Source organism: Dryobates pubescens, chromosome 2, assembly GCF_014839835.1.
Source record: "Dryobates pubescens isolate bDryPub1 chromosome 2, bDryPub1.pri, whole genome shotgun sequence".
In the NCBI taxonomy this organism is placed as follows: domain Eukaryota; kingdom Metazoa; phylum Chordata; class Aves; order Piciformes; family Picidae; genus Dryobates; species Dryobates pubescens.
Genome location: NC_071613.1, coordinates 43,517,675 through 43,537,106, shown reverse-complemented (window position 1 = coordinate 43,537,106; position 19,432 = coordinate 43,517,675). Strand labels below are relative to the sequence as shown.

The 19,432-nt window shown below is 44.1% G+C and overlaps 1 protein-coding gene across 2 annotated transcripts in view; it reads right to left on the bottom strand.

Annotated features, from left to right (window-relative positions):
• Positions 1-5,939: 5,939 nt before the first annotated feature.
• The window catches only part of SLC15A2 (solute carrier family 15 member 2), a 41,286-nt gene continuing 27,793 nt past the window's right edge, over positions 5,940-19,432 (bottom strand). For both annotated transcript variants that reach the window (XM_009911133.2, XM_054176294.1), the window contains 8 exons: positions 19,186-19,311; positions 18,246-18,410; positions 15,065-15,111; positions 13,278-13,388; positions 11,841-11,937; positions 9,324-9,470; positions 8,216-8,320; positions 5,940-7,107 (listed from right to left, as the gene is read on the bottom strand). In XM_009911133.2, the coding sequence (XP_009909435.1) occupies positions 6,931-7,107; positions 8,216-8,320; positions 9,324-9,470; positions 11,841-11,937; positions 13,278-13,388; positions 15,065-15,111; positions 18,246-18,410; positions 19,186-19,311 (975 nt within the window). In that variant the 3' untranslated portion in view covers positions 5,940-6,930. The remainder of the gene's footprint in view (positions 7,108-8,215; positions 8,321-9,323; positions 9,471-11,840; positions 11,938-13,277; positions 13,389-15,064; positions 15,112-18,245; positions 18,411-19,185; positions 19,312-19,432) is intronic.

The window sequence follows — 19,432 nt, the reverse complement described above, 5'->3', positions numbered from 1 at the left end:
AGTACCTTTGAGAGCTTTCTGGCTTTGGTGAGGACAGTGTGAAAGCCTACTTGGAGAGCTTTTTTAGCACAATTTAAACAAAGAAAGAGCCCAATCAAAGGCTCCAAGCAGATCTAGGTATGGTCAGACCTCAAAGCAACCAAATTCACTAAGACTTGAAGAAACTTTCCTTATGGGTGGGTGCATAACACAGCAAGGTCTGGGAGTTGGCAGTTACTTGAGAAATGGTCACTGGGGCTGCACAATTAGATGAAAAAGGAGTGGAAAGTGCTCCACCATGGCCAAGAAGCACTGGTACAGATCACTATGTCAGGAGGAGCAGCTCTACCTAGGCACACAGCTTGCTGCTCCTTGCCCAGCAGATTCACAAGTTTGGCAGTACCACACTAAAAACACAGGTGTCCCAGCAAAACGTGGACACCGGCTTTTAAAATGTCCTGGTCAAGCAGTTCTGGCACTGCTGGCAGAGGAACTGGCCCCATTTCCCCAGCTGCCATGCCCACACTGATGGGAGATCTTTGGTTGCAGATGCAGCCCATTGACCACACACTAGTGCTGTGAGGAATACAACCTGAGCAGCTTTGTCCAACTACTTCACGAGAGAAAGACTTCCAAACTGACTGGCAGGGGAAGGCTTCACAAGTGGGAGGCTGGAAGGAGCTGTATGACCATAAACAGTGCATAACCAAGGCCAGGTAAAACAGGCTAGGGCCACAGACAGTGCAAATGGACCCCTCATGGCTGGTAACAGTATTACTTTGGTCTAGAAGTCCTTGAAGCTTGGCATGGCACAATAGAAAACCTGACTGTAGGCAGCTAAATGGGAAGAGGATAGATTGGAGGGGCACACTGGGACACTGGGTTACCCAGTGCTTCTGAACTGATTCAGCCATACAAGGCTGTGTCAACGAGTCAGAGTCAAAGGAAACCAGGACAGGTACCCTGTTATCAACCAGGTATTTGGCTCTGTATGATTTCTGCCCAAATATGTTAATCCCATGGGTGAGAAGCTTTCCTGGCTGCAGGAAAAGTGGTCATTACCCAGAACAATCCCAAAGACATGCTGCTGCTGGCAGCAGAGAAGCTGTATGAGAGGAGGAATAAGGAAGGTACTGAGGGTTGGTAAAATCATTGAGGAGAAGTCTGAGCGCCTTCCAGACAGGGAAGTGGGACCGAGGGGGCTGACTGCTAGACTGCTAGAGGACATAGTCTCAACCTGCACCAGGGGAAATTTAGGCTGGAGGTGAGGAGAAAGTTCTTCACAGAGAGAGTTGTTAGCCATTGGAATATGCTACCCAGGGAGGTGGTGGAGTCACCATCCCTGGAGGTGTTCAAGAGGGGATTGGATGTGGCACTTGGAGCCGTGGTTTAGTAGTCATGAGGTCTTGGGTGACAGGTTGGACTTCATGATCTTTGAGGTCTTTTCCAACCTTATTGATTCTATGATTCCATGATTCAAAGGGAGTAATTTGGAGCTAACTTGGGAGCCTGCACAAGAGGAAAACCAAGCTGTATCTTGGGTAGGGTATGCGTCTTCCAAAATTCAGTTCAGCTTCCTTTCCTTACACACATGGGGAGATTGAACAGGACAGGGCAAGCAGCATGAACAACATATGCAATGGCAAAAAATAATCTGAAGATTGATGTTTGCTTGATTTTCACATCTTCAGCTTGGCTGCCAGTTGCCACGTTGCTGGATTCCAACTGCAGGTCCTCATTGCTCCAACTGAATTGTCACATTCTGGTTTAGGTTTTTACTTTCTGTAAGCATATTGCCATGGTCTAGTCATGAGGTCTTGGGTGATAGGTTGGACTTGATGATCTTTGAGGTCTCTTCCAACCTTGGTGATACTGTGATATTAAAATTTTAATCAAGCACTAAACCACATTTTAGCTGGGTTTTTTTGAGAGTTTTGTTATTTATCGTTTTGATTATAATTCTCTCAGGTCCTTCATTTTGGCCTACATTTGGACCAGTTCTGAAAGCCCTGAACCATAACTGCCAAAACTTCATTAAAAATGAACAGGTCAGAGTAGATCAGCTAAGAGTGGGACCCTGAAGTATGGCTGGTCTGGTTAATGTCAGTCTACTGGTAAAACACAGCATGGAAAGACTTAGAGAAGATGCAGCATCTCCTTGATTCAAAGTTCAGTAAGAAACAACTTGTTTCATTCCTTGTTGAGCAGCTGAGATGGTGAGGAAAGAGGGATTTTAAGCAAAGCAATTATTTTTCTTCATACCATTTCTGTAACCCAGCATGAGCCCTTCCCAAGGCAAAATATATGAGTGTCTCTCTTTTTTGTCCTTCTGGGAAGCACTTTTCAGAGGTGTATGAGGGTCCCTGCTTTACAAAGCACATGGGCACCTCTCACAAGGAAGCAATATTAATACTTAGCCAGCTTCACTGGGGACTTTGTTTTTTTCCAAACTGCTGGGGGAATCAAAGACCCCACAACATCTACTTGTACATTGCAGGTTTATCACTCGTGTTAATATGAAAGACTTGTGTAAATCCACCTATCAGCATGCATAACCCTGGTCAGATATATCAACATCTGGAACCAGAAGCATCTCTTAAACGCTGATTTAGAATGACGCTACAATAACAAATGTAGAGGAACTAAAATGTGTAGTCTGGTACCATCCAAAATTCAGCAGCTGTGATATTTGCCATGGAGCTACACTCCCAGGTTTAACCTGATGGTGCTAGAAAGTGTTTTGTGTAACTAGGCAAAGAAATTCAACATAGAAGAGAAGATTATTTTGTGCATGACCCTGGCTAAAACTGCCTGTTAACCACCTGTAGCTCTCCCTCCTGTGCTACTCCCACCTTCAGCTGTTTTTTCTGTCCCAAGGGAAAGCCAAGCTGGTGACTACCATGAACGGTGAGGACATCACCAGAAGCATGTCAGTCTCCTCTTCCCACTGCAGACCCACTGATGCAGATCTGTAAGTTGTTTTTTGCAACACTCTGGAACAATGAAGCAGTTATGAGCCATGGCTCCTCTGATGGGCCTCTGATGGCCTTTCAGCACCAGTTGAGAGAGGGCTTTTCTGAAAAGTCTGAAGTCATCCAACTATTCAATCATCTGAGCTTTCCACAGTACACATCAGCTGCATCTGAGCCAGTCTCATGCAGCACTCCCAGGGATCATCTTCTGGAATCCTCCAAAACTTTGTAGGGCTGTAGGGAACGGGAGAGTGGGGAAAGAAATGCAAGCCCCTTGAGCTGCACAGAGCAGTTTGCTACTTAAAGGCATTTAAATGATTGCCTCAGAAAGAAGAGGTGAATTTAAGGAACCCACAGCCAAGAAGTTGTTTTGCTGAGTTTGAAATCTCATTTTTATGCTTTTCTCATGCAAAGCTGGAAATAACACTGGCCACACTTAGAACCTGCTAAGGAGAAAAAAATTGTTGAGTAACAGCCAGGGCAACTGAAAGAAAATTTGCTGCATGAAAAATCTTTATCAGAAAGCATCAGAAGTCAGGTAAAATACACATACTTCTCAGTGAAGCCAAGCTCAGGGAGACTTCTGCAGCAGCACACCTACAGATCCCCACCAGCTCATTACTGTGCCTTAGCTGGACATGCTCATTTCTGTAGGTCAGCCTCCAAAACAGGCGTGTGAGTGGGTGTGAGTTTTCCCTGATCTGCTCCAGGGCAAACTCCATCAAGAGCTGACACTCCCTTCAGTGACAGTCAAAGCTGGAGAGGCAGCAGGCTGCTGTTTTTCTCTAGAGGTTTACATAGCTTTACATGCACTATTATTATTATTGATTCTCCCTCTGATCCTAAGCGAAAGAATTGGGAACAATAAGGAACATTATTCTACAAGTGCATGTAAAGAGCTGTGCACGATCCCATCTCTGAGTGGGCCAAACCAAATCAAAACTCAAAGACCTCAACAGCCTACAGAACCAGGAATTGGATCTTCAGTCTAGTCTTGAGCCCATCTGAAAGCCGTGAAAGGGCTCCACGGAGAGAGTGTGGCTCTAGAACTGGGGAGGCACCATGCTGAATGTGCGATTTTGCCACCTGCTACAGCAGGGGCAGCTCTTCATCACAGCCCCCAGCCTGCTCCTGGCTGGTTGTCAGCATGCCCAGTGGAAATCCCTCCAAACTGCTGGTGCATTTCAAATAAATGGGTCCAATTAGCAAAGCTTTACAAGTGCAGCTGAAACGGTGGGGAAGGATCATACCAACAACCAAGCAGCAAGACTGGAGGAGGACAAAGCTTCCAATAGGTGATGACGAGCAGGTGGGAAGAAGTAAGTGTGTCAGCTGGAAGAGAAATGCGAACAGAGCCTTCAGGCAAGCGATTCCCCGGAAGGGCTGCAGGAGCAGCCCCCAGCCTCATGTTAGCACTTTATTTATAGCATTGCCTTCCTGTTCGTAACCTTCCCAACTGTGAATTGTGAATTGCAATTTTTTTCTCCCCCCAGCATTATGGTGATGGTTTGGAACAGGGAGATGTTTGGAAAGGGGCAATTTTGGCACCAGGAGTCTAAAAAGCAGATACAGATGACATCCTAAATGTATCTTTTATGAGTTTGGAATGATTCCTTTAAATTAAGCTCAGAGTGTGTGACAGTTTCTGGTAGTGCCGCCAGTGAGGAAATAAAACAAAGTCAAGAGGGTCTTGAGCATATGTAGGCTTAAAAATGATGTCCTCTGGACACCTTGCTTTCCCTCATGCCACTCTGAGTTGCAATGTACCAAGTGCTTCCCAAGGAAAGTGCTCCAATAATGTTCAATTGTCTCTTCACCACATATGCCTTCGAACCCCAACACACTTCCAAATTCAAGGATTATAAAAAATTAAATGCTCCAATAATTCTAAATTGTGTTTGCTCAGTGCTATTGGAGCCTGTCCATTCCTCCAGCTTGGGGATTTTTGTTTTGGTTTGGTTGGGGGGGAGGAAGAAATGCTTTCTATTAGTGCTTCAAATTGGAAGCCAGTCAAACAGCATCATAGCAGAATGATTCAGCAGCCTCTGAGCTTATTTGCAGTGTATCATAAAACAGGATTAGGAAAACAACAATGCCTAGAGGAGAAAGAGCCCACACAAATAATCACAGCAGGAGAACAATACCAGAAAGGAGCAGAGGGAATAATCCTCACTTGGCTTCTGAGGTGCAGGTCGGATGACCTAATAGAGGGTTTTCAATGCCCTTCGTTTCCCACTGAGTCACAGGGTTCAGCTGCCTGGATCCAGCCACCACAGCTTAATAAAGGGTTCTGCATGGACTGAACCACATTAAGTGTTTCTGTGTGTACACCCAAAGCCTGCTGCCATTTACCTGAGACCATGGTTGCCCCTCTGGCACAAGACCCAGATGCTGTTTCACAGCAGGCAGGAACTTATGCAGAACTAGTGGTGGAAGTTCATGACCATTTATGACAGGAAGCACAGCAAACAATCTGAGGCTGTGAGTCTTCCAGTTATAAACCAAAAAGTGGGGGGTTCTCAGTCTTAACTCAAGAAGGCACACCCACAAGACAGCACATTAAAGTAGCAAAGGTGTCAAGCTAAGCATATCTCCTAGCACTGTCCCTAACAGCAATGAAATTAAATATGCATTCCATGATCGCCTGAATCAAAACATCAGGGAACCCAATGCCAATGCCACAATGCAAGAGGAAAGCTTCATTTAAAATCCATTCTCTGTAAACCTGACGGTGTTATTGACAGCACTGTTGTAAATTAGGCCATACCTGTTACAACTGGCAGCCTTGGAGCGACAGAGGAAGGCAGGGACTCTCTTAGGAGTTTTACTAGATAAGCAACAGTTGAATTACTTCTATGTAGAACATGAAAGCACAGCTTCACACAAATGAGCAAAATCAGACAGTTATATCACAAGGCCAAGGAAATAGCTATATCCAAAGTTTGGTAGAGAGACACAAAATCGGAGAGGAAAACAACAACCACCACCACCTCCTGTGTCATGGTCTCCTCTTCTGGGCTCAAAAAAATGATGAAGTGCATCCTTGTTTAACCCACTGCAGGATGCCCAGAATGTTATGGAAACCGCTGCAACACATCTCCCAGTGGGGAACAACTCAAGCATGAGATAAGAAATCACACAGATCCTAACTTGCAGTGGCAGGTGCTGTAAAAGGAAATGCCCAATAAAGGCTTAATGTATAGGAAGATGGCAAATAGCCGCCTGGATTTCTGAAGTAAGAAAGCACAAACTAATTCTCTAATCATGTCTAATCAAAGAATATCATCAGTTGCTAAAAACTCCTAGGGAAAAATGGGTAGCAGAGAGCTGGTAGCATGGATATCTTCTTCACTAGTGTTTGGGGAATAATTTAGTCTGCAGAATTTAATTCCCCATTATTACTTCCAAGCCCAGAGGTGAACGTCATAAATCAGGACAGTTCATAACATGCAATAACAGGGTAAAAATACTCATAAGGAGAGTTACATGATGAAATCCTTTGGGATTGTGTGCCACGCTTGCAGTCTTTGATGACAGCATTAAAACTTCTTCTGCGGGTAACATCTATTCTTCCCTAATTCCAATACTGAGTTTTCATTCTTTTATCCCAGCACCTCCAGATTTTGCTGTCATATGGCATTCCTTCCACTTTTTATCCCTGCTGCCCCAAAGGCATATATAAAACAAAATCATGGCAAACCATTCTATGCTTAAAAAGAGGGGCAGGGTTAAAATTACACTGTATTTACTTATAAAGGCTTTTAATACCAGAGGAGCTTTCCCAAGGAGTTTTGCCCTGATTTCAGGACCCCCATTGTTTTTATAAAGGGCTATGTGGTCCCATTTAGAAGGTGGCTATGTTTTGAGTAATAACGACTGCCATGCTATGAAATATAACATTGTCCCCAGCCTTTTTTTTCCTCTCCCATCTACTGAGTTAAAAACTGAAGAAACCAAAACAAAAATCCCAATCCATGTGTTAGAGCTTTGTTTTTTGAGTAACAAGACTAATCATGTTTCCTCTGCTTGAGGTCTCTCTCTTCTCTTCCTTTTCTTCTAGGTCCTCTGGATCCACACTGACATAGAAATATCCCATGATGGAGAAAATAATGCACACAGCAAAGAGGAGAACAGTGAACAAGACAAATTCAGCCCACTAGGAAAGAAAAAAGAACAGTAGGTCAGGGGACCCCAGACTCTCAGTCCAAAGGCTTTCTCTGCACTTCCAAGCATTTTTTTTTAACATTTTGGATGAAAATTACTTTTTAGATTCCAAGCTTGGTCACAAGATAGAAACTTTCTCATCCTGCCTTCTGGTAAGCTCAGATACACATAATGTAATTATGATATGTGGCATAGGGGACACAGTCTCAAGCTGTGCCAGGGGAAGTTTAGACTCGAAGTGAGGAAAAAGTTCTTCACTGAGCGAGTCGTTCGTCATTGGAATGGGCTGCCCAGGGAGGTGGTGGAGTCACCGTCCCTGGAGGTGTTCAAGGGGAGATTGGACATGGCACTTGGTGCCATGGTCTAGTTGCGAGGTCTGTTGGGACAGGTTGGATTTGATGATCCTTGGGGTCTCTTCCAACGTTAGTTATACTGTGATACTGTGATATCTTGAAACAAAACAGTTAGATTGGGCTACTTTCCTTATAAATCTGTCCTGACTGGGACATACCTGCCTGAGCTTTTTGCCTACAAGATGCCTTTAGAAGAGGCAGTTTTATGTTGGCCAGGGAAAAAAAAAAGCCCCATTTCACACCTTCATGACAACATCCCAGGAGTCTGACAGCCTGAATTAAAAAACTGCACCACAACCTTCCTTTGCAAGCCCAACATCTCAGGGGTGCCACAGGCAGCTGGCTCTGATGGAGTCCCAAACTAGGCTGCCTGCCTACTGGGCTAGCTGGATGAAAGCAAGCTGCTTATGGTAGGCAACTGCAACACATGGTTGGCATCATGCCCAGGCTCCAGGTCCAAATGCAGCCCACTTGCCCAGAGCAGAGCTCCAGCAACATTGCCACACTGCAGGCTACTAATATTTACTGCCAGTGGCAGGCTCAGGAAGCACCAGTGCTCCTGAGGGCAACCCTGTGAGGGGCAACACAGAGCCCTGTCTGGGAGGTAGCTCAGTGCGGGCTGCCATTAATCATTTGGCAGGAGCCTGGGGCTGTGCAGAGAAGCTGTTCCTCCAGAACATGGACATCCAGAAGCATCCTCCAGGTCTGTTTTAAAACATTACTTCTGTTTTAAGAGCTGAACCATACCTGTGCCATTGGTGCAGCCTGTGCAACAACGAGCACAAGGGTATTCCCAACAGCCACTGTGAGCAGCCAGCCTGCCTGCAGCACCGACTTCATGCTGGCTGGAGACTGAAAAGAGGAGAAGGGCCTGGTCAGTGGGTATCACTCTGTGCCCTTCTGCCCTGGTTCACCCTGTGATGTCCTGCCCAGTGCAGGTGTCACTGAGCTCAGCCTAGGAGATGGTGGCATTTCCTTTTCACAGTCTCCTCTGTGGTTAGTTCCAACAGCTGCATATAAGGAGCTTTCAAAACATGTCCTCCAGGAGGACACATAAAGAAAAAGACGCTGTTGTTCCAGAGCTGGACCCTGACTGTCTCCAACCTGCACCCTGTGAAACTGTACAATCAGGAAGTTCAAGAAGCCACAAAACAAGCCCTGCAGCTTGGTGTCTGGTAACACGTAGATGTTCACCTTTGGAAAAGAGACTGGATATTGACGTTAAATGTGCTGCTGCTGACAAATCTTGCACATCCCATGACAGATCATCCCACTGTATTAATACCTCTCATTAATAAACATTTGTATGTTACTCTAAGGATAAATCTTTTGGTCTTATAGTGTCTCAGTCCCCTTTTCTCATAAACCTCCCCAGGCAACAATCAAATCATCTCTTGCACACTTGTTACCCTTTGCTCTCTTGTTACAGACTCACATAGGCTTAGACCCCTGCAATTTCTCCATTTAAAGCAGGTTCTAACCCCCCAGTGCCACCCTGAAGTCCTTGAGACATCTTTGCCATTTTTTCACTGAAAAATAGCTAACACAAACTATTTCAACCAGTGTTCAAAGCTTTCACATTAAAATAAACTTCTATCCATTTCTGTTCTGTGTTCTCAGATTTACCACAAAAGGAGTTTCCTGAGTGTAAGTGAGAATAGGTATTTTCAGAGCATGAATTAATTTAGCCTGAGGGCATCCAGTAAACTGGGTTATAATCCTACTTGTAGCTGAACCACAGATAACACTGTCAGTAAGCATCATGCCAGAGGATGTATTACAAGTCAATGGCAGATGCAGGAATAAATCCTGAAGTCTAATTGTAAGCCCAATCTAAAGTTTAATCTTTGAGTACCTGAGAATAGGAGAAGGCCAGACCTGTAATGGAGAACATCACCTCCCCAGCAGATATTAATAAGTACTGTGGTAACTGCCAAGCCATATGGACATTGTTGGCTTTGATGTCTTCTGATTTCCATGTCTTAACAGCACCTCCAGAAATCTAGCAAGAAAAGAAATAAAAAAGGCACACTGATTAGCTGTTCAAAGATCAGATCCTTCTTAGCCTGCTCTCCAAAAGCTTTACCAAAATGAAATTTCAAGTAAAGGTGAAAGCAAAGCTCTGCCCTGGAAACAAAACTCTGGGTCTGACCCCTGTCATTTCCAGCCTCGCTGGGTGTAGACTGATTCCTGCTGCAGAGGGCAGAGGTGGCAGGATGGAAGCAACCCAGTTCATTCATGTGCTGCAGAAGTTGCAGGAGTGACTGAAAAACAACAAGCAGCCTTCTGTAGTGAGGTTGGGAAAAGCCTATGTAGTACTTACACGAAGCCTGTGACCTGCTGTTGTTCCCAAGGCCAGAAGAGGACAAGAGGGTAAGTGCTCATTGCAGCCATGTGGCCACCAACCCCATTTCATCAGCACAACTCCCCCACTATAATGGGGACACTAAAACAAATCCAGCTCAGGAACACCAAGAATAGCAGATACTGCCACATATCAGATGTATCCCGATTGTTATGGTAGCTGCACTCCATTCTTCTTGTTTGCTTTCCCAGGTGTAATTAATACCTCCTCTGATGCACACAGACTTAGGGGCAGAAAGAGGTTTGACTAAGAGCCAGGAAAACATTAGGCCAAAATTACTTCAGGCAGAAAACGCTGTAGTTAAGGATAGTACTTGGGAAAATACAAGTGATGGTTATGAGATGTACTTAGTCACAATGCAAGGAGGCAAATCAAGAGAATGTATTTTAGCAGGCTAAAAGGGGTGAGAGGGATAGCTCTGTGCATTCCTCTGTAGCTCATAAAGAACTGTCACAAGCACCATACTATAACTGCACACTGAGGAAGGCTGGGAAGAAGGCAGCACCCTCATGATTTAGGTATCACAATTCAGCTACATTAGCAGACTAATGCATTGCATTCTTGGTTATTCTATATAGCACTCCTGGCAGAGAAGCAGAGCTCAGTACAAATCACTGCAGTAATTAAAAAATATTTTGGCTTGGAGCAAAGTAATTCTCTAGAGAAGAAGGAAACTACAGGGAGAGAGATGGAAAAACAGGGTTCTGAAGTGCTGAGGAGCTGAGAGACAGAACCACCCCCTAGCAGCCATGGCTACAGGAGAGACTTTTGTAGACTGGACCACCAAAATGAATCCTTGCCTACAGTGACATCTACCTCTTCTGGTCCTGACCGCCTCAGAGGCTCTAAAGCAATATTCTTAGCGTAATAGTCTCCATGCAACTTCTCTCCCTGGTTTCTCACCTGGTGAAAGAGGGTTGCAGCCATGGAGGAAGGGTCTGGCCAACATCACTTCAAACGTGCATGTGTTATATGTATGTAAATCCCTGCACTCACAGACAGCAGCATCTACCCATTCCCTCCAGGACTGTGCATCCCATGCCAGCTACTGGAGTTAGGGAAAAAAAAAAAGCCAGGTGCTTTGCAGCAACATTTTTTTCCCCCCAAATGTATTTGGACTCCACAGACATGAACAGCTCCCATTAATTGCCCAACAGGGAGATGTTACTGCCAGGTAGTAGCTGACAGCACTTTGCTCTGCTCATCACAACAGAGTAGTCAAAGTCCCAGAGGACAGCTTAGCAGTGTCCTGTCAGACCTGGTTTGTCTGTGTGCCTGCACAGTGGAAAGGTTAAAATGGGAACTAAGCTGATCACGTTCATCTCTGTGGCTCTTGCCAGCTGGACCACAGTTGAAGCAGCATGCCTAAGAGGCTGGCAGGCAAGGAAAAGAATCCACCCTCTCAGCAGTGCTCACACTCCATCAGGGCTAGGTTGTTCAGGAAATCATGCCTTGACTTCACACTGGCTCCAAATGAGCTGTACTGACAGTGAGGGGAGGAAAAACAGATGCATGATCTCACCAACCTCCTCACTCAACAGTTTGTCCCTCTTCCCTCCATGCATAATCCACAAGTCTTGAAAGATTAGCCTTTAGATCAGTAGTTAAATGTGAGGACACAGCAGATTAGTCCTGTAAAGTTTCCCCAGGTGTCAGGTACCACCAGGTACAGTATTTTAAAGCAGACTGTAATAACTCATTGTAGCACACTGGGTCAATGTTAACTGAACAAGGACGGCATGAGATCAGCACAAACCATGTCACATGATTTTCCATGGAGAGTTTCCATTGAGGAAAGTATATTCTTCTTTAACCCATGAGATCAGACAAGATTAGAACGTAAAGTAGAATGCTTATGAAAGTGCCCAAACCTTCTCCTAGCCCTTATATAATGGACTGCCCAGGTCTTGCAGGGTGGAGAAAGGCAGTGGAAGTCAAACACAGGAACAAAAGGCACTGCTGGAGACTAGCAAAGAAGGAACTCATTACTGTCATAGGGACACTTACGTTAGTTATCACAATGGTGTATGAGGCGCCAAAGTCGAGCAGCCCTAGCTCCAGGGTGAATTCTCCTATTTCAGTTATGCATTTTCCATTATTATACCTAGATATAATGAGGAAGTACAGTATTTCCCAGTTAGTCTCACAGACAAAGAGCACAAAGCAGAGCTATCAAACGTGGAGGATGTAAGACATAAAGCAGCAGTAACGTTTTTTGTCAACCACAAGAGTTCTTGCCGTCTTTTCCTTCCATAAACACTTAGGCACTGACTAATGACCTGGGCTACCACTAACATGTTTAAATGGTTTCTGCTTCTTCCTTCACAGTGTTCTTTTGGGAGTTTTTTTTTCCTCTCTCAGGTTTATTTTCCTTCCAAACATTTCTCTACTCCATCAGGAACTGTGGGCCAGGTAAGTCAGCCAGGCTCAAGCAGTCTTCAAGAAATCTGAGATATGCACTCACAAGCCACTGTGTTTCCTTTCAGTAAAGCAAATTAGCCTAGATATTTGCTCTTCTGATTTTGGGTAAGTGAGATGGCACAGAGGCTCAGCAGCATTGCCACAACGCCTGCTGCATCCCACTAAATTGCAGCAATAAATATTTTGGATGGAGCTGATGCAGAGAAAAGCTACGAAGCTTGTTTGGAAACACTGCAAAAGCCAGAAATACCCTATAAGAGCCAGCTTCAATGCTGCCAAATCCCGGCCATATGGAACCCCTGTCTAACAAGCCCAAGCCTGCAAAGCCATGTAATGCTACCTGATGTTACCAGCACACATACCAACACTTTGTAGCATGGACTACGAATTGGCCTGAGAGAATATCAGAATAGAGCAGGCATTAAATGGCAGAGAGGACTTCATCATGTCCCACCTAGTCTGCTGGCAGATGTACAGGAACAGTCTCTTCCCCCCAGGCCTCCACATAATGTGAACAAGAGCTCAGAGAAAGTGCTGCATCTGGGCTTCTTCAAAAGGCATTTTGGGTTTCCAAGATTCCCCCTATCTGCCTGCAGGACTCAGATTATAGCCTCAATTAGGATGTTATTATACTCATGTCATAGGAGTAGAGTTTCCAGGCTTCATCCCTGCTGATTTTATCTTACCAAAGCAATAACAGCCATAGGAAAGGAGCTGTCCCAGACACTGTTTGGAAGCAGAGTCTATTCAACTGCATATTACTGCAAATCAGAGATACAGATCTCCTGCCCTTTGTCTTGGACATTTTGTGAACTAAATGCACGGTGCTTCTGCAGACACATGAGTGGGCTGGAGCACCTGCTCTGCATGGAGCAAACAATTCTGCTTCTTCCCAAACATCCATGCCCACAAACAAACACCAAGACAACAGCAATGAAGGTTTCGTTATTCAACTGAGAAAAGCCTCACTGTAGGCAAGGAAAGCCCTCAGCAAGGACCTTCAGAACCACAAGGGAAACTTACTTGTCCCTCTCTAGAAGCAAGTACTGGGAAGCACTGTAGTTCTTCTGAACAGCAATGAACTGTTTGCTGTCAATGGTGAGGTTAACATCTTGGCTCAAACCATTAATGAATCTGCAAAGGAAGCATATTTCATTGGCTTGTCAGACAGGGCAAGAGAAGCATAATATCATACACTGTAGAAGTGCATTCTCTCTCCCAAAGCATACTGTAACTCCATAAGGTTATGACAGCATCTCCTGTAAGCTACCAAAATATTTGCCTGATTCATTGCTCAGTTATTCAATATAAGATCACTTTTCCCTGCTGTGTAATTTTACCCTCTTACTCGCTCTCCTGTGAAAAGCAACCCTCACTCTTTGTGGGTTTAGGACTTCCACGCAATGTCTTCTAATAGACCTTCAAAGATAGTTCTGTGGCTCTTTGAGAGGACAGAGCCACAGCCCACTGCAGCAAACTATAAAGCTGGGTGTCCTGATGAGCATGTGTGCCATGCTGTCATACTTTATAAGAAGTTTCTACCAGTGGGAAAGAGTTTTCTAGCAAAATAAGATATACTCATTGAAACCAAAACATTCATGGGAATGTTCAGGTTTGGCTATTTTTTACCCAATGTTTATATGCTTTTTCATATACAAAAGACTGCTTCCTTTTGATATGTCAGAAATTGTTGGTAAAAGCAAGTACTTTTTATTTGATCTGACCATGTTTTAAAATACTTTAGTCCTCAGTTGCTAAAATGGGGGTGAGTTCCTTGAAGATGCTCAAGTGCTTAAGAGAAGTAAATTTTCAGTGGAAAAATAGTTTCTTTCCAGTGAAACCTCTTCACAAATTGTTGAAGGGCAAGTTTGGGGATTTTGTAGAGAACAGTCCTCTGGGAAATATAAACCATTCCTAACTGCAGGTAGTAATGAAGATTTCAAAGGGGTATCTACTCAGTAGAAGCCTTCACTGAAGGCTTCTGAAGATACTGCTCTTCTGCTCTGTCAACACAGCCTTTCAGATAAGGGAAATGAATATTCTTTTTTCTTCTTTTTTTTTTTTTTTTCCTGGTTGTTGGGGTTTTTTGTGTTTTGGTTTGGGTTTTTTGTTTGTTTGTGTAATTTGTGGCGGGGCGTTGGTGGTTTGTTTTTTTTGTTTTTCTTTCTTTTAATTGCAGTTTGCCCAAATCCTTCAGAAAGTCCAGCTGGAATACTCTTTTCTTGGCAAATCTGCTTCTTCTGCACCTCAGTAGCCTTGCACAGGTCTGGTGATGTGATGCAGGAGATAACTGGCACCTCAGTGAGTCAGCATCTTGGCACAAGGACTCAACGTGGAGAAATTAGGACAGCAGACTAAGCTGGTTAAGCAGAGCCCAATGCCCAGCTGAATTGTTTACAAGGATGTAAAATCATTTCTGTATGCAGTTTAGTTCATGAAGTTGGGTGAGACAAATGACAAAGGATAGTCAGTTTCCAGAGGACAACAACCAGCAACAGCTGATTTCCAGATTGTTTCTTCCCTTTCTTTCCTAAAAAGGTGGGATACAGTGAGATGAATTCCAAGGGAGATCTTTTATGTTGCCATCTTAGCCCAGTAAGTAGCAATAACACTCAGAGCTGCATGGTAAGTGTAGGAGGTGACATGCTGTCAAGCCTCTGCAGATGACACCCAAGCCTTGAATGAGAAGTGTGGACTAGCTTCCAACCTGAGAACATCTGGGTTACGTTACACACAGTTTGCATTAGACAAAAGCAACTTCCCTCACCCCTTCATCTCCAAATCCTCAGGAAAAAAAAAGCCATTCTTACCTAACAGCTGCCAAACCATTTTCTGGCTTTGCTTCCAAGTCAGTAATCTAAAGAGAGGAAGGAAAAAGAAAGAAGAAGAAAGAAAGAAAAAAAAAGGCAAACATATTTATTAATGCTGCCTTATAATAACATGCAGCAGAAAATACTGGTGCTTGTGGACTTACACATCTTGCACAGCCCATGGAAATCAACTGGACTTTCACAGTAACTAGCAATAGGATGAGAGGAAAAGGGTTTAAGTTGTGTCGGGGCAGGTTTAGATTGGGCACTAGGGAAAACTTCTTCACTGAGAGAGTGGTGAGGCATTGGAACAGGCTGCCCAGGGAGGTGGTGAAGTCACCATCCCTAGAGGTGTTCAACAAATATGCAGAATATAGTTTAGTGGTCATGGTAGTTGGGTTATGGTTGAACTTGATGATCACAAAGGTCTTTTGCAGCCTTAATGATTCTATGATAAGCTTTGCATCAGGCTACAGGAGTAAAGTCCTTCTGCAATGAAGCCAATGCCAAAATTTTAGCTCCACCAAGGGCTTAAGATAAGATCATAGGGTTTTTTCTCATGTCCTGTGTAACAAAGGCTACAGGCAGTCATTCTGCTACTGAGGCATGTAACACCCTTCCAAAGAAGCAGATCTGAAGAGAGCAAGAGTGGTGAAGCCCTGGAATGGGTTGTCCAGGGAGGTAGTTGGGGTGCCATCCCTGGAGGTGTTTAAGACCAGGCTGGATGAGGCTCTGGGCAGCCTGATCTAGTGTGGGGTGTCCCTGCCCATGGCAGGGGGATTGGAACTAGATGATCCTTGTGGTCCCTTCCAACCCTGACTGATACTATGATACTATAAGAGAGCATTACCCGCATTAGTCTCTTTCAATTATTAGTTGCAATTAAACATGAATGCCTTACTCTTACAAAACCTGCAACTGCTTAACTCTCAGACCTTGATTCTTGATATAATGTTGGATGATAGGTTGGACTTGATGATCTCAAAGGTCTTTTCCAACCTGGTTAATTCTAATTCTAATTCTTCCACTTGACAGAAACCTAAGGCCAAGAGGAACCTCTTGGTTGCTAGTTTGATCATCATGTATTGCCTATTTTCCCTGACCCTCAATACCCAAGGGATAAAACTGTTGTATGGTGCTGGCAGAGAGAGCAGGAGAAACCAAAATGCATCGAGTTTGTTTGCACTCAGTCTCTGCAGACACATCCCTGAAATATCCACCTGGTGGGGCACACTGGGGAGGGAGAGTGCCTCTCCTGGAGATCACAGCTCAACACTTAATACAATCTACATTCATTTGAGGAGGGCCTATTTGGTGTACAATGCTGACAAAAAAAAAAAAAAGACAATAAAAGCATAGCTCTGCCCTGAAGATTGTATGTCACAAAAAGAATACAGAACAAGGTTCTTGGCTGGTAGAAATCTGCAGTTGGTCCCTTCACCTGGAAGGGAAACTTCAATTTGCACTCCCCACAGATGGAACCCAGGCAAGCCAAAAGGGACTCAACCTACCCTCAGAAACTTTCTCTTACATTTTTCTAGCCCTTTCTCCACACTTTCTTTCTGGTGCTAAACCCTCAGCTTTTGAGTCCAAGGAGCCAGAATTTCAGTACACCTAAAAAATGTCTGTTATACTTCAGTGTGATATGCTGACCCACAAATCATAAAAAGTGTGCCCTAAATAATAAATAGCCACAGTGAGTAACAACTATCAGAGCAATAAATAATAAATGACACCATCATTTTTTTCCATGGGAGACACAAGGGGATTAATACTCTAGTTTGTTGCAGACAGGCCAGCCAAATTATTACTTGCTTTCATTGATGATCCCTAGAGCTCTCAAATTCATTTCCTGCCTACTCAAGAGGCCACAAAGGAAAAGAAACCAATTTCAGATTGGATTCTTCCAGGAAAACAACCCCACCTGAGTGAAGGGGCCAAACTCAGCAGTGAGGGAGGCCAACATGTCATGGCTATTCCAGGGCAAACCCAGCAACACAGGCATTGCCTGCTTTAAGATGCTGTCTTTCACAAGTACTTATCTATAGCTGAGAATGACAGGTCAATAGCATCACACTACAGCACATGGGAAACCTGCCTGTGGCCCAGTGGGCATTCATTTAAGCACAGGCTAGATCTCTAAGGAGCACAGAGATGTACTGAAGCTCAGAGATTGCTTTCCTCCAGCCTGTTTGCTCGAGCCAGGCTTTCAGTTCTTAAGGGTTGCATGGAAATCACTGTACAAGTACTCATTTCTTAAGTTAACAGCACACAGTCATCAGGGTCACAGGGAAATGTAACAAAACTGTGTGAAAATGAGCCCCTGGCTCTACACCATACAGCAGAAAAAAACCCTCAAACAATAAAACAATGTCAGGAAAAAACCCCAAATTCTTAAAACTCCTCATTTTTAAAAGCAGCTAAGTGATTTCTACTATATATTGAGTGCTTAGCGTGGTAGCCATGCAAGGTAGGAGCCTGAGGAACTGCAAAGATAATTGCTATTTTAGCATGAGGACTGGTTCTTATGGCATTTACACACCAGCCACAGCATGTAATAACCCCATTCATTTTAAGACAGATTCTTTGAATAAGACTATACAGCAAAGATATCAGAATCCATCCCTATTCATCCCATATGCCTTTCTCTGTTGCAGCAATACACAAAAGTCCAAACACAGCCAGCTCTGCTGCAGAGCCTGAGACAAGCTTAATCATTTATTCTGCTCAGCAAAACAAATGGGCCTTCTGTGCATTTTCACTAAACACTTGCAATAACTAAACCCAGAATCGTTCCTCTGATGCTTCTATTCAGTGCCCAGCCCTAGAGCCTCTTTAACATCTTTGCTTTATAGAACCATCTTTGGGGAAAATCTCTGGCTCTCTGTTTCCTCAGCTTTCTCAAGCTCTGCTGCCTAGCAGGCATGACTCTGCTCTCCCAGTGCAGCATTCACTGGATTAAAGTGTGCCCAGAATCTCTCAGATGCCATAACACCTCTATTAATCAGCCAGCAGAAAAGTGCACAGATCCAGTGCCGCTAGCTATGAAGTCAGGCTTAGAGCATCTGAGAGCAATCAGACAGACATTGCACTGAGTAAATGAATTAATGAGCCTATTACCCCATTGTATCATCACAGCCATTGAATTAATACTGTATTTACACTTCACTCCCACACTCACTAAGTGGCTTGATAGGCTTCCTTCTGCCTCAAAAACAACTAAGCTGTATACTGATTTTTCCTTCACGGTGTGGTTAAAAACAAGAGACAATCCTTGATGTTGCAGGGTGAAGCGAAGGCTCTGTTGCTCTCCATTCAATATTAATTTTGAGTACTCAGCTGGGTTCTGTAAAAAAAACAAACAAGAAAAATATTGTTGCACTTTTTTCAGATGAGAAAGGATCTCGCTCTTCCCATCAAGTGTAACCCTATCCTCTCTTCAAGGGAGCTTGCAAAGAAAGGTTAACAGTCAGAGCTGTCTTCTACAGCAAAGGACCTATGCTCATCTATAGGTTTTGGGCTGGTCAAGACAGAGTTTAGAGTATGTTCTCTTGCAGGATGCAACCCATAAGAGAGAGAACACCTTCTGCCCACACAGCTACCTTTTCCCATGGCCCTGCTCTACTCCATGGGACCACATCTAAAACATGACAAGCTGCTGGTGGCCAATGGACTGCTGGCATTAGTCCCAAATTAGCCAGGCCTGTAAAGTAACCTGGAATCTGAAATAGGAAATGACACAGTCCCCATGACCACTTAATTGTCTCCCCATTTCTTTTTTCCTTTGCAGGTAAACACCATCTACAATACATGCTCTGAGCACTGAGAGATGTGAGCTGAACATCTCTACACATTCTCCTTAAGACAGTTATCCTTTATTTCTAATTACATGTCCATGCAGTTAGCCATTTCCTCCTCTGCCACAGAAATATGTCTCCAGACTGTCCACTTCTGTTTCATGAACAGAGGTGATAATAAGCTCTTCCCATGCACTTCCAAGGCATTGGAAGTGAACAAGCTAGAGCATCCGTGGTCTTTATTAGCAAATGCCTGGGAAAAAAGCCCAACCTTTCTTCAGTGGGAGGCAAGGCAGGCCTTACCAGCTACACATTTATGCTTACCTGAAAAGCTTCCACAGGCTGCTGAAACAGGTCCCGGTCTTGGATTGTCACTTGGACAGGGTCCTTTGCCAAATTCAGGACCCGAATTAAACTTTCTTCTGGGACGAGCCGAGGCATATCAGTTTCCTAATTAAAGTAAAAGGCTTTAAGTGCTATCTGTATGCTTTATTAGCACTTTAATATCTCTTCATTTTTAGCCATAATAGTCTTCCTCTCTGTAATGACACTTTTCCATCCCTTCCTCATC